Source organism: Dreissena polymorpha, chromosome 5, assembly GCF_020536995.1.
Source record: "Dreissena polymorpha isolate Duluth1 chromosome 5, UMN_Dpol_1.0, whole genome shotgun sequence".
Classification (NCBI taxonomy): Eukaryota; Metazoa; Mollusca; class Bivalvia; order Myida; family Dreissenidae; genus Dreissena; species Dreissena polymorpha.
Window position 1 is genome coordinate 104765021 of NC_068359.1, and position 14690 is coordinate 104779710.

Here is a 14690-nt window from a genome sequence, read left to right on the forward strand (position 1 = left end):
TGTTGTCCACTCTCTAATTCAAGTAGTTTTCATCCGATCTTCACCAAACTTGGTCAGAAGTTGTATCTAGATGATCTTAAGGCCATGTTCGAACATGGGCCTTGCCGGGTCAAAAACTAGGTCACGGGGTTACTTAGTGCGTTTTTTAACATTCAGCATGGTGTCCTCTCTCTTATTCAAGTAGTTTTCATCCGATCTTCACCAACTTGGTCATAAGTTTTATCTAGATGATCTGAAGGCCAAGTTCGAACATGGGCCATGCCAGATCAAAAACTAGGTCACAGGGTCACTTAGTATGTTTTACACATTGATCATGGTGTCCGCTCTCTATTTCAAGTAGTTTAAATCCGATCTTCACCACACTTGGTCAGAAGTTGTAACTAGATGATTTGTAGGTCAAGTTCGAACATGGGCCATGCCGGGTCAAAAACTAGGTCACGGGGTCACTTAGTGTGTTTTAAACCTCACCATGTTGTCCGCTCTCTAATTCAAGTAGTTTTTATCCAATCTTCACCAAAATTGGTCAGAAGTTGTGTCTTGATAATGTCTAGGGCAAGTTTGAATATGGGTCATGCAGGGTCAAAAACAAGGTCACGGGGTCACTTAGTGCGTTTTAAATATCACAATGTTGTCTGCTCTCTAATTAAAGTAGTTTTCATCCAATCTTCATCAAACTTGGTCAGAAGTTGTATCTAGATGATGTCTAGGTCAAGTTTGAATATGGGTCATGCCGGGTCAAAAACTAGGTCACGGGGTATCTTAGTGCGTTTTAAACCTCACCATGTTGTCCGCTCTCTAATTCAAGTAGTTTTCATCCAATCCTCACCAAACTTGGTCACAAGTTTTATCTAAATGATCTCAAGGACAAGTTTGAACATGGGCCATTCCGGGCCTAAAACTAGGTCACGGGGTCACTTAGTGGGTTTTTAACATTCAGCATGGTGTCCGCTCTCTAATTCAAGTAGTTTACATCCGATCTTCACCAAACTTGGTCAGACGTTTTATGGAGATGATCTTAAGGCCAAGTTAAAACATGGGCCTAAATTGGGCCTTTCTGGCTCAAAAACTAGGTCAAGGGGTCACTTAGTGCGTTTTAAAAATTGAGCATGGTGTCCGCTGTTTTTTGTGAAGACGACATGCAAAATATTATGTGTCAATGCGGCATGTCGGGGTATTCGTCACGTCTGTGACAAAGCTCTAGTTTTAGTTTGTTGACTCTTGTATTTGATACCACATGGTTGCACATATTGACTTCTCGCAATCTGATAACCTGATGTTGTGTCTGTGCAGGCATATGAGGAATGGCTGTCAAGCCATGAGGAGGAGCTGCCCCTGCCTGCTCTCAACCTCTCTCACAGGCAGATCTTCTTCCTTAGCTTTGCTCATGTGAGTTACATTCTCTATTAGATGAGCATTAAATGAGTTAGCTTGTTGAACAAAAAGTTTCCTTGATGTGTAACATATATATTGCTGAAAATAGAATGTTTCTTATATCATTATTCCATACAATAAAATCAACAGATATCTTAAGATTTCTGTCTGTCTTGATGTTGCCAATGGAAAAATCATTTTTAGCTCATCTATTTTTGAAAAAAAATTATGAGCTATTGTCATCACCCAGGCGTCGGCGTCCGGTTAAGTTTAGCGTTTAGGACCACTTTTCTCATAAAGTATCAATGCTATTGCATTCAAACTTGGTACACTTACTAACTATCATGAGGGGACTAGGCAGGCAAAGTTAGATGACTCTGGCTTGCATTTTGACAGAATTATGTGCCCTTTTTATACTTGAAAATTGAAAATTTTGGTTAAGTTTTGTGTTTAGGTCCATTTTATTCCTTAAGTATCAAAGCTATTGCTTTCATACTTGCAACACTTACTAACTATCATAAGGGGACTGTGCAGGCAAAGTTATGTAACTCTGACTGGCATTTTGACAGAATTACGTGCCCTTTTTATACTTAGAAAATTGAAAATTTGGTTAAGTTTTGTGTTTAGGTCCACTTTTTTCCTAAAGTATCAAAGCTATTGCTTTCATACTTGCAACACTTACTAACTATCGTAAGGGGACTGTGTAGGCAAAGTTATGTAACTCTGACTGGCATTTTGACGGAATTATGGGCCCTTTATACTTGAACTTTGGTTAAGTTTTGTGTTTTGGTCCACTTTACCCCTAAAGTATCATAGATATTGCTTTCATACTTGGAACACTCGCAAACTATCATAAGGGGACAGTAAAGGACAAGTTGCATAACTCTGGTTGTCATTTTTACGGAATTATGGCCCTTTTTTGACTTAGTAACTTTGAATATATGGTTACATTTTGCGTTTAGATCCACTTTACTTCTAAAGTATCAAGGCTATATTGCTTTCAAACTTCAAATACTTTCATGCTATCATGAGGGTACTGTACCTGGCAAGTTGAATTTTACCTTGACCTTTGAATGACCTTGATTCTCAAGGTCAAATTATTAAATTTTGCTAAAATTGCCATAACTTCTTTATTTATGATTAGATTTGATTGATACTTTGACAAAACAACTCTTACCTGACATACCACAATAGACTCCACCCAAACCATCCCCCACGCCCCCCCTCTCAATCCCCCTTCAATTTTTATTTTTTTTAAAGATCATCTAATAAATGACCACCACACCCTCACACTATACCCCCCACCCCCACCCCAAAAAAAAAATTTTTATTCACCCGGTAGGGTGGCATGTAGCAGTTGAACTGTCCGTCAGTATGTCAGTCAGTCTGTCCGTTCGTCCGAAAAAAACTTTAACATTGGCCATAATTTTTTTCACTATTGAAGATAGCAACTTGATATTTGGCATGCATGTGTATCTCATGGAGCTGCACATTTTGAGTGGTGAAAGGTCAAGATCATCCTTCAAGGTCAAATGTCAAATTTATGGCGTCTGTCAGTCCGAAAACTTTAACATTGGCCATAACTTTTTCAATATTGAAGATAGCAACTTGATATTTGGCATGCATGTGTATCTCATGGAGCTGAACATTTTGAGTGGTGAAAGGTGAAGGTCAAGGTCATCCTTCAAGGTCAAATGTCAAATATATGGCGTCTGTCCGTCCGAAAACTTTGACATTGGCCATAACTTTTTTTATTTTGAAGAAAGCAACTTGATATTTGGCATGCATGTGTATCTCATGAAGCTGCACATTTTGAGTGGTGGAAGTTCAAGGTCAAGGTCATCATCCTTCAAGGTCAAAAATTTTATTTTTTTAATTTCAAAGCAGCATTCTCTATGAAGCTGCACATTTTGAGTGGTGGAAGTTCAAGGTCAAGGTCATCCTTCAAGGTCAAGGTCATCCTTCAAGGTAAAAGGTAATTTTTTTTTATAAAATTTCAAAGCGGCGTTCTCATGAAGCTGCACATTTTGAGTGGTGGAAGTTCAAGGTCAAGGTCATCCTTCAAGGTCAAAAAAAAAAAATAACAAAAATTCAAAGTGGCGTTTTCATGAAGCTGCACATTTTGAGTGGTGGAAGTTCAAGGTCAAGGTCATCCTTCAAGGTCAAGGTCATCCTTCAAGGTCAAAGGTAAAAAAAAAAAAAAAAAATTTCAAAGCGGCATTCTCATGAAGCTGCACATTTTGAGTGGTGGAAGTTCAAGGTCAAGGTCATTCTTCAAGGTCAAGGTCATCCTTCAAGGTCAAAGGTAAAAAAATAATAATTTCAAAGCTGAGTTATCATGAAGCTGCACATTTTGAGTGGTGGAAGTTCAAGGTCAAGGTCATCCTTCAAGGTCAATGTCATCCTTCATGGTCAAAGGTCAAACAAAATTAATTTAAAGCGGCGTTTTCATAAAGCTTCGCATTTTGAGTGGTGGAAGTTCAAAGTCATCCTTCAAGGTCAAAGGTAAAAAAAAAAAAAAAAATTCAAAGCAGCGCAATAGGGGGCATTGTGTTTCTGACGAACACATCTTTTGTTTTTTTCAAACATGGTTAAAAAACACAAATATTTATTTTTATTATTTTATTTTTGAAATACCGTCAAACCATCCCACCCAAGAATCTCTCCCCCCCCCCAAACAAAAAAATTATTATTTTTGCATTTTTGGAAGATAATGTAATAAATGACCACACCCCCACACTATACACCCCTCTTTACTCCACCCCTCCCTCCTTTGTGATTGAAATTGAGATTGTTCCCTACACCTTTAAAAAGAAAAATAGATGAGCGTTCTGCACCCGCAAGGCGGTGCTCTTGTTTTATTAATGTATGTTCTTTAAAAAGCTCTTGTTTTCCATCTTGGCAAGTATCTCATATTGCAGGTGTGGTGTTCTGTGAGCACAAAAGAAGCAGACCATTTGGGCATCCTAAGTGACCCACACAGCCCTGGAGAATACAGGTGAGTGTGACCCTTACAGCCCTGATGAGTACAGGTGAGTGTTTGACCCACACAGCCCTGGTGAGTACAGGTGAGTGTGTGACCCACACAGCCCTGATGAGTACAGGTGAGTGAGTGACCCACACAGCCCTAGAGAGTACAGGTGAATGTGACCCACACAGCCCTTATGAGTACAGGTGAGTGTGTGACACACACAGCCCTAGAGAGTACAGGTGAATGTGACCCACACAGCCCTGATGAGTACAGGTGAGTGTTTGACCCACACAGCCCTAGAGAGTACAGATGAATGTGACCCACACAGCCCTGATGAGTACAGGTAAGTGTTTGACCCACACAGCCCTAGAGAGTACAGGTGAGTGTGTGACCCACACAGCCCTGGAGAGTACAGGTGAGTGGACCCACACAGCCCTGAAGAGTACAGGTGAGTTTGACCCACACAGCCATGAAGAGTACAGGTGAGTGTGACCCACACAGCCCTGAAGAGTACAGATGAGTGTGACCCACACAGCCCTGGAGAGTACAGATTAGTGTGACCCACACAGCCCTGGTGAGTACAGGTGAGTGTGACCCACACAGCCCTGATGAGTACAGGTGAGAATGTGATCCACACAGCCCTGGTGAGTACAGGTGAGTATGTGACCCACACAGCCCTAGAGAGTACAGATGAGTGTGACCCACACAGCCCTGGTGAGTACAGGTGAGTGTGACCCACACAGCCCTGGTGAGTACAGGTGAATGTGACCAAAACAGCCCTGGTGAGTACAGATGAGTGTGACCCACACAGCCCTGGAGAGTACAGGTGAGTATGTGACCCACACAGCCCTGGCGAGTACAGGTGAATGTGACCCACACAGCCCTGGTGAGTACAGGTGAATGTGACCCACACAGCCCTGGTGAGTACAGGTGAATGTGATCCAAACAGCCCTGGTGAGTACAGATGAGTGTGACCCACACAGCCCTGGAGAGTACAGGTAAGCATCTGACCCACACAGCCCTGAAGAACGCAAATGAATGTGACCCACAAAGCCCTGGTGAGTACAGGTGAGTGTGATCCAAGCAGCCCTGGAGAGTACAGGTGAGTGTTATCCACACAGCCCTGGAGAGTACAGGTGAGTGTGATCCACACAGCCCTGGTTAGTACAGGTTAGTGTTATCTACACAGCCCTAATGAGTACAGGTGAGTTTGATCCACACAGCCCTGGTGAGTACAGGTGAATGTGATCTACACAGCCCTGGTGAGAACAGGTGAATGTGACCCACACAGCTCTGTGGAGTACAGGTGAGTGTGACTCACACAGCCCTGGAGAGTACATGTGAGTGTGACCCACACAGTCCTAGAGAGTACAGGTGAGTGTTTGACCAACACAGCCCTGGTGAGTACAGTTGAATGTGACCCATTCTGCACTGGTGAGTACAGGTGAGTGTTTGACCCACACAGCCCTGGTGAGTACAGATGAGTGTGACCCGCACAGCCCTGGAGAGTACTGATGAGTGTGTGATTCACATAGCCTTGGTGAGTACATTTGAGTGTTTGACCCGCACAGCCCTGGTGAGTACAGGTGAGTGTGACCCACACAGCCCTGGAGAGTACAGGTGAGTGTGATCCACACAGCCCTGGTTAGTACAGGTGAGTTTGATCCACACAGCCCTGGTTAGTGCAGGATAGTATTATCTACACAGCCCTGGTGAGTACTGGTGAATGTGACCCACACAGCTCTGTTGAGTACTGGTGAGTGTGACCATCACAGCCCAGGAGAGTACAGGTGAGTGTGACCCACACAGACCTGGTGATTACAGGTGAGTGTGACCCACACAGCCCTGGAGAGTACAGGTGAGTGTTTTACCAAAACAGCACTGGTGAGTACAGGTGAGTGTGTTCCACACAGCCCTAGAGAGTACAGGTGAGTGTGCGACCCACACAGCCCTGGAGAGAACAGGTGAGTGTGCGACCCACACAGCCCTGGTGAGTACAGGTGAGTGTGCGACCCACACAGCCCTGGTGAGTACAGGTGAGTGTGCGACCCACACAGCCCTGGTGAGTACAGTTGAGTGTGATCCACACAGCACTGGTGAGTACAGGTGAGTATGATCCACACAGCCCTGGTGAGTACAGGTGAGTATGATCCACACAGCCCTAGTGAGTACAGGTGAGTGTGACCCGCACAGCCCTGGAGAGTACTGATGAGTGTGTGATTCACATAGCCTTGGTGAGTACAGATGAGTGTTTAACCCGCACAGCCCTGGTGAGTACAGGTGAGTGTGACCCACACAGCCCTGGAGAGTACAGGTGAGTGTGATCCACACAGCCCTGGTTAGTACAGGTGAGTTTGATCCACACAGCCCTGGTGAGTACAGGTGAGTATGATCCACACAGCCCTAGTGAGTACAGGTGAGTATGATCTTCACAGCCCTGGTGAGTACAGGTGAGTGTGCAACCCACACAGACCTGGTGAGTACAGGTGAGTGTGCGACCCACACATCCCTGGTGAGTACAGGTGAGTGTGCAACCCACACAGCCCTGGTGAGTACAGGTGAGTGTGCGACCCACGCAGCCCTGGTGAGTACAGTTGAGTGTGATCCACACAGCACTGGTGAGTACAGGTGAGTATGATCCTCACAGCCCTGGTGAGTACAGGTGTGTATGATCCACACAGCCCTGATGAGTACAGGTGAGTATGATCCACACAGCCCTAGTGAGTACAGGTGAGTATGATCCACGCAGCCCTGATGAGTACAGGTGAGTATGATCCACAGAGCCTTGGTGAGTACAGGTGAGTATGATCCACACAGCCCTAGTGAGTACAGGTGAGTATGATCCACACAGCCCTGATGAGTACAGGTGAGTATGATCCACACAGCCCTAGTGAGTACAGGTGAGTATGATCCACACAGCCCTGATGAGTACAGGTGAGTATGATCCACACAGCCTTGGTGAGTACAGGTGAGTATGATCCACACAGCCCTCTAGAGTACAGGTGAGTATGATCCACACAGCCCTGATGAGTACAGGTGAGTATGATCCACACAGCCTCGGTGAGTACAGGTGAGTATGATCCACACAGCCTTGGTGAGTACAGGTGAGTATGATCCACACAGCCCTAGTGAATACAGGTGAGTATGATCCACACAGCCCTGATGAGTGTGACCCACACAGCTCTGGTGAGTACATGTGAGCGTTTGACCCGCACAGCCCTATTGAGTACATGTGAGCGTTTGACCGGCAAAGCCCTGATGAGTATAGGTGAGTGATCCACACAGCCCTGGTGAGTACAGGTGAGAGTATGACCCACACAGCCCTGGTGAGTACATTCGAGTGTTTTACCCGCACAGCCCTGATGAGTATAGGTGAGTGTGACCCACACAGCCCTGGTGAGTACAGGTGAGTTTGACCCACACAGCCCTGGAGAGTACAGGTGAATGTGACCCACACAACCCTGGTGAGTACAGGTGAGTGACCCACACAGCCCTGGTGAGAACAGGTGAGTGTGACCCACACAGCCCTGATGAGTACATGTGAGTGTTTGACCCGCACAGCCCTGATGAGTATAGGTGAGTGTGACCCACACAGCCCTAGTGAATACAGGTGAGTGACCCACACAGCCCTGATGAGTACAGGTGAGTGTGATCCACACAGCCCTGGTGAGTACAGGTGAGTGACCCACACAGCCCTGGAGAGTACAAGTGAGTGTGATCCACACAGCCCTGGAGAGGGCAGGTGAGTGTATTCCACACAGCCCTGGAGAGTACAGGTGAGTGTATGACCCACACAGCCCTGATGAGTACATGTGAGTGTTTGACCCGCACAGCCCTCATGTGTATAGTTGAGTGTGACCCACACAGCCCTAGTGAGTACAGGTGAGTGACCCACACAGCCCTGATGAGTACAGTTGAGTGTGACCCACATAGCCCTGGAGAGTACAGGTGAGTGTGATCCACACAGCCCTGGTGAGTACAGGTGAGTGTTACCCACACAGCCCTAGAGAGTACAGGTGAATGTGACCTACACAGCCTTGGAGAGTACAGGTGAATGTGACACACACAGCGCTGATGAGTACAGGTGAGTGTTTGACCCACACAGCCCTGGAGAGTACAGGTGAGTGTTTGACTCACACAGCCCTGGTGAGTACATGTGAATGTGACCCACACAGCCCTAGAGAGTACAGATGAGAGTGTGATCCACACAGCCCTGGAGAGTACAGGTGAATTGACCAACACAGCCCTAGAGAGTACAGATGAGTGTGTGATCCACACAGCCCTGGAGAGTACAGGTGAGTTTGACCCACACAGCCCTGGAAAGTACAGGTGAGTGTGACCCACACAGCCCTGGAGAGTACAGGTGAGTGTAATCTTCACAGTCCTGGAGAGTACAGTTGAGTGTGATCCACACAGCTGTGGAGAGTACAGATGATTGTGTGAGAGTACAGGTGAGTGTATGACCCACACAACCCTTGAGGGTATAGATGAGTGTGTTACCCACACACCCTGGAGAGTACAGGTATGTGTGTTTAAATGGTACAATAAAGTATTCACTAGTATTGGAATACAAATTGTAAGCATATTAAATATAGACTGTAAGTATGAAAGCCTAACTTTCCATAGCCAATATATTTGATATATCTGGTTTTATTTTAAGTTTTTAACATAAAAAATTCAATATTGTTTTTATTTATGTTTTTAGAGTGATTGGCACCCTGTCAAACTCCTATGAATTTGCCAGAGAATACAACTGTCCGAAAAATGCACCAATGAACCCTGAGAAAAAATGTGTGGTTTGGTGAACAGACTTGGTGTGGAGCAACTTTACGTATTGACTATCATAAACCTGAATCCAACTAGTTTCAACTGCATGTGCCATCTGTACATTTGGTTTTGTTTTATTACTATGAGAATATGCTATGGAAAACTTGTCTGTCATTAGCTTACCTGAGCACAATGTGCTCATGGTGAGCTTTTGTGATCGCCTTTTGTCCGTCGTGCGGCATCCATCATGCGGCGTCAACATTTGCCTTGTTAACACTCTAGAGGCCACATTTATCTTCATGAAATTTGGTCAGAAGATTGGTGTCAATGATATCTGGGATGAGTTTGAAAATGTTTGCTTGAAAAAAACATAGCTGCCAAGGGGCGGAGCATTTTTCCTTCTATGACTATATATGGCTATAGTAAACTCTTGTTAACACTCTAAAGGCCAAATTTATTGTCTGATCTTCATAAAACTTGGCCAGAAGATTCATCCCAATAATATCTTAGACGAGTTCAAAAATGATGCCGGTTGGTTAAAAAACATGGCCGCCTGGGGGCGTTTTTTTTTTCCTTATATGGCTATAGTAAAACCTTGTTAACACTCTAGAGGCCACATTTATTTTACGATCTTCATGAAACTTGGTCAGAAGATTTGTCCCAATGATATCTTGGATGAGTTTGAAAATGGTTTCGGTTGCTTTAAAAACATGGCCATCAGGGGGCGGGGCATTTTTCTACTATGGCTATATAATGCTTTAGTTAAACCTTATTAACACTCTAGAGGCCACATTTATTGTCCAATCATCATGAAACTTGGCCAGACAATTTGTCCCAATGATATCTTGAATGAGTTCGAAATGGTTCCGGTTAGTGGAAAACATGGCCGCCAAGGGGGTGGGGCATTTTTCCTTATATAGCTATAGTAAAACCTTGTTAACACTCTAGAAGTCACATTTATTGTTCGATCATCATGAAACTTGGTCAGAAGATTTGTCCCAATGATATTTCTGACAAGTTCGAAAATGGTTCCAGTTGCTTGAAAAACATGGCCACCAGGGGGCGGGGCATTTATCCTTATATGGCTTCATGAAACTTTGTCAGAATATTTGTTTAAATGATGTCTTGGATGTGTATGAAAATGGTTCTGGTCTGTTGAAAAAGCGTGGCTGCCAGGATGTTCACTAGTCATGAAAGTTGGTAAGAACATTTGTTCTAATTACATCTTGTGCTGCACAGAACCGATCAGTTCCTTTGAATCCCAGGAGAGCGACTTTGGGCCTTTTAGGCTGTCTTGGTTTTATTTTCCCACAGAGTGGGATTCATTAAGAATTGCACTTGTCCTCTGAATGTCCTTACATACAAGCACTTGTCCTCTGAATGTCCCTACAAACAAGCACTTGTCCTCTGAATGTCCATACGTACAAGCACTTGTCCTCTGAATGTCCCTACGTACAAGAACTTGTCCTCTGAATGTCCCTACGTACAAGCACTTGTCCTCTGAATGTCCCTATGTACAAGCACTTATCCTTTGAATGTCCCTACGTACAAGCACTTATACTTTGAATGTCCCTACGTACAGGCACTTGTCCTCTGAATGTCCTTACGTACAAGCACTTGTCCTCTGAATGTCCCTAATACAAGCACTTGTCCTCTGAATGTCCCTACGTAAACATTTGTGCAGGTATGTCCTTGAGATTTTTTAAAACTTTCACAGTTAAATCACCTTTATGTGTAGAATCATTAATGTTGTTGCTAAAGAAATTTGGGCTTAAACCATTTTTGGCAGAATAATGGCCTTGTGTCTGTTTATCCAAAATGGAATCTATAATCTCAAACTTGTGTGTAGTTGATTGTAAAGAAAGGAATTGTGGCTGTGACAATTTTTTTGCAGAAGTATGACCCTTTGTCTGTGTTCCCACTAAATAATATATAGTCCCAACATATTGTGTTTTCAGCTCCCCTTTATATACTGGGTAATATTGATAAACCTTCACACTTAAATAAAATAATGGTCTAGATGATCAGGGAGAAAGGAATTTTGGCTGTTACATTTTGTGGAAGAATTACAGCCCTGTCTCTATTTTAAGCTCACCTGAGTACAATGTGCTCATGGGGATCTTTTGTGATCGCCTTTTGTCCTTCATTGGGCGTCAACATTTGCCTTGTTAACACTCTAGAGGCCACATTTATTGTCCGATTGTCATGAAACTTGGTAAGATTATTCCCAATCATATCTTGGACGAGTTAAAAATGGTTCCGGTCGGTTGACCAGAGGGCGGGGCATTATTCCTTATATGGCTTTAGTGAAACCTTGTTAACACTTTAAAGGCCACATTTATTGTCCGGTTTTTATGAAACTTTGTCAGAATATTTGTCTCAATTATATCTTGTACGAATTCTAAAATGGTTCGGGTTGGGTATAAAAAATGATGTCAGGGGTCGGGGCATTTTTCCATATAATGCGATAGTAAAACCTTTTTATCACTCTAAAAGTTACATTTATAGTTCAATGTTCATGAAACTTGGTCAGGACATTTTTTCATAAGATATCTTGGGCTACACAGAACAGGTCAGTTCCTTTGTATCTGAGGTGAGCGAGTTTCGGCTCTTTACAGCTTCTTGTTTGCGTTTTAGAATATATAGTGGATGTGTCTTGGGGGCATTAGTGTCTGAGACACATTAAGAGCTTGAGTGGATGTGTCTTGGGGGCATTAGTGTCTGTGACACATTAAGAGCTTGAGTGGATGTGTCTTGGGGGCATTAGTGTCTGTGACACATTAAGAGCTTGAGTGGATGTGTCTTGGGGGCATTAGTGTCTGTGACACATTAAGAGCTTGAGTGGATGTGTCTTGGGGGCATTAGTGTCTGTGACACATTAAGAGCTTGAGTGGATGTGTCTTGGGGGCATTAGTGTCTGTGACACATTAAGAGCTTGAGAGGATGTGTCTTGGGGGCATTAGTGTCTGTGACACATTAAGAGCTTGATATTCTTTTTTGCGGACGAGGTATTGTGTTGAACCCAGTGTTATGTGTTATTTATTATGTTTGTATAAATAGCTTCTTTGTTCCTTATGGGGCTTGAATAACAAATTGACAAAATGATTATACATTTTTACTGTACTTACAGATATGTGGACAGTGCTATTTTCAGTGTTGGTAGTTCATATGTATATATCTTGTTATTTATTTAGTTGCATTGAAGCTATTTTTATCAAGCCAATTGTGTGATGTAGTGTTTGGTTGAGCTGGCATCAATCTGATCTTGTCCAGACTGTAACTTGATTTGTTTGGCAACTTTTTTGGGGCAACAAATGATCAATGGGTAATTCATGTTTATCATTTTCACAACCTGTGTCTTTAACTAAAAAGTTTAAGTCTTTTGTTTTTCAAGTTAAAGATCAAATATGAGCATGTTACAGCTTGTCTGGACTGTCAATTAATATTCTTAAAATTATTAAAGAGTAACTTTCCTCAAATGATCTTGGTGTAGTAATGTTATGTCATGTGCTTATTCCATTTTATTTATGTAAAGGTCACTGTCACACTCTCAAAGGTGAAATATGGGCATAATTCAGCTTAAAATGACTGTCCACATGTGGAAACTGTTTGTTATGCATATGACATGTTGAACCTATGCAAAAGTCATAGTTGAACATGTCTTAACACTTGAAATTCCAAGGATTGCTGACAATAATATTGTGTTGAGGTTGTAATGGTAGGTACCTTGTAATACAACTGAGTTTCATACTGCAGGAGCTTATCATGGAGGAAAGGGGGGAACTTGAAGAGGTTTACTTAGTTTAGAACCTGATGTATTGAGTATAATGTGTTAATATTTGTGAGATAATTGTTAGTCTGAGTGATGTTGTTCCTAGAGTCAGTTCTAATGGCCTGTCCAGTCTGCGCTCCTACAATACCCATTTCATGATTTATTAAGGAAAGCCAGAAAGATGATCCAGATTCGGCATTGGGACAAAATGATATTAATAGCTTGGCTCTTTTTAACATTGTGGACCAATTTTGTGTATAGGGTAAATATTGAAATATAGCATTTGCTTTGTTATACATGTATATTTATAATTCACTGTTTTTGCTGATCATGTAATACTGTACTTCAAATGTGGCCAAAAAAATTAAATAATTATTCCCTTAACTATGTTTTTAATTTAGGTACATGTACTGTTAATATTTTGTTTGTGTGTCTGATCATAAACGAAGTGGTTGTTGATCTCAGTTAGCTGAACCTCCCTGGAGATTCCTGGACCCATGTCTAGTGTGTGTACTTGATAGGGTAAGGTTGTTACTTTAAAGCTGCTGTTACACTATTCTAAGTTCTGTGTAGGGTTGTGGTAGGATGCAGACTTAATTTGATGTTTATATAATAAAGGTTAATAAGACGAAAGAGTAAAACCTGGAACACTCTTTAACTTACCAAAATTAACCTGATATGTACAAACTGAATTAGCATAAATAACATGCTTGAACTGTGTCCTTTAATCCTACTCAGTATAGTTTGTACGCTTGTTTCACAGGTTTGATGCCAACATTACAGTAGTTTAGTGGGTATTCATTTATCTATCGTACTCAATTCCAGTAAAGAAATTAAACTATATACAAAGTAATGGAATAATATGGAAATATTCCTGCATGGTCAGTGTCCGGTTTGTATTGGCAAGCTTTACATATAAAGTTTGCACATTTTTGCAAGCAGAAAGTTTAGTAATTATTTGAAAATACATTAAGTTTCACACAAAAACAACTTCAAGTAGTGAAACTTTGATACCATAAATGTTGTAGATGCTTGATACAGGTACCTATTGTGTGTATAGGTGCCTGCTTCATAGTAGGTCTTGTGCTACATGAGCTGAGGCATGTTGGAATTGCTAATGAACGAATGTATGACCTATTCATATTTTAATAATAATGTCATGAGCACTGCTGTCAGTGTGTGTCATGGTTGTCAGTTTTAGTTGTCACTACAGACCGATATTATTAAACCAGGGATGGTTCATGTGCATATGTATATTATAGAAGTTATTATTTGTTGTTGCTGTTTGAAATAAATCCAACCAATTACATTTTTATCTTTTTCAATGAGAAATACATTCAATTTTTAGCTCACCTGATCACATAGTGATCGTGTGGAGCTTTAGGATACATGTACTGTGTTTTCAGTCGTCAAAATTTAAAGATTTTCAAATATTTCCAGACCATTGCATATGTAGGTCACCAGATGTAAATATGGAAGAAGCAAACTAAAAAAATCTCTGAAACCACAAGGTTCAGGGCTTTGATATCTGGTCTAGTAAATTTTGATTTAAGTCGTGCAATTGGGCTCAGAAATGGCCACGCACCATGGATCACATATTTTATATTGATTTACATGACGTGAACATCTTTTCTAAAACGACATGTCCCAGAGGGGTAATATTAGGGATGTTGCAAGTTATGGTGGACCCCTACCAAGTTTTATGGATCTTGCGATAACTTTAAAAGTTCTTCATATTTGTTCATGAAACTTGGAACATGTATAGATGGCAATACGGACATTATGCACGTCATTTCATTTTGTTCCTAC

The 14690-nt window shown here is 42.2% G+C and overlaps 1 protein-coding gene across 1 annotated transcript in view; it reads left to right on the forward strand.

Moving 5' to 3' along the window:
* Positions 1–14190, forward strand: part of LOC127832380 (endothelin-converting enzyme homolog) — an 88426-nt gene extending 74236 nt beyond the window's left edge. Inside the window, 3 exon segments of the mRNA XM_052357827.1 lie at positions 1291–1386; positions 4293–4369; positions 9048–14190. Coding sequence (XP_052213787.1) covers positions 1291–1386; positions 4293–4369; positions 9048–9147 — 273 coding nt within the window. The 3' untranslated portion in view covers positions 9148–14190.
* The last annotated feature ends 500 nt before the right edge of the window (positions 14191–14690 follow it).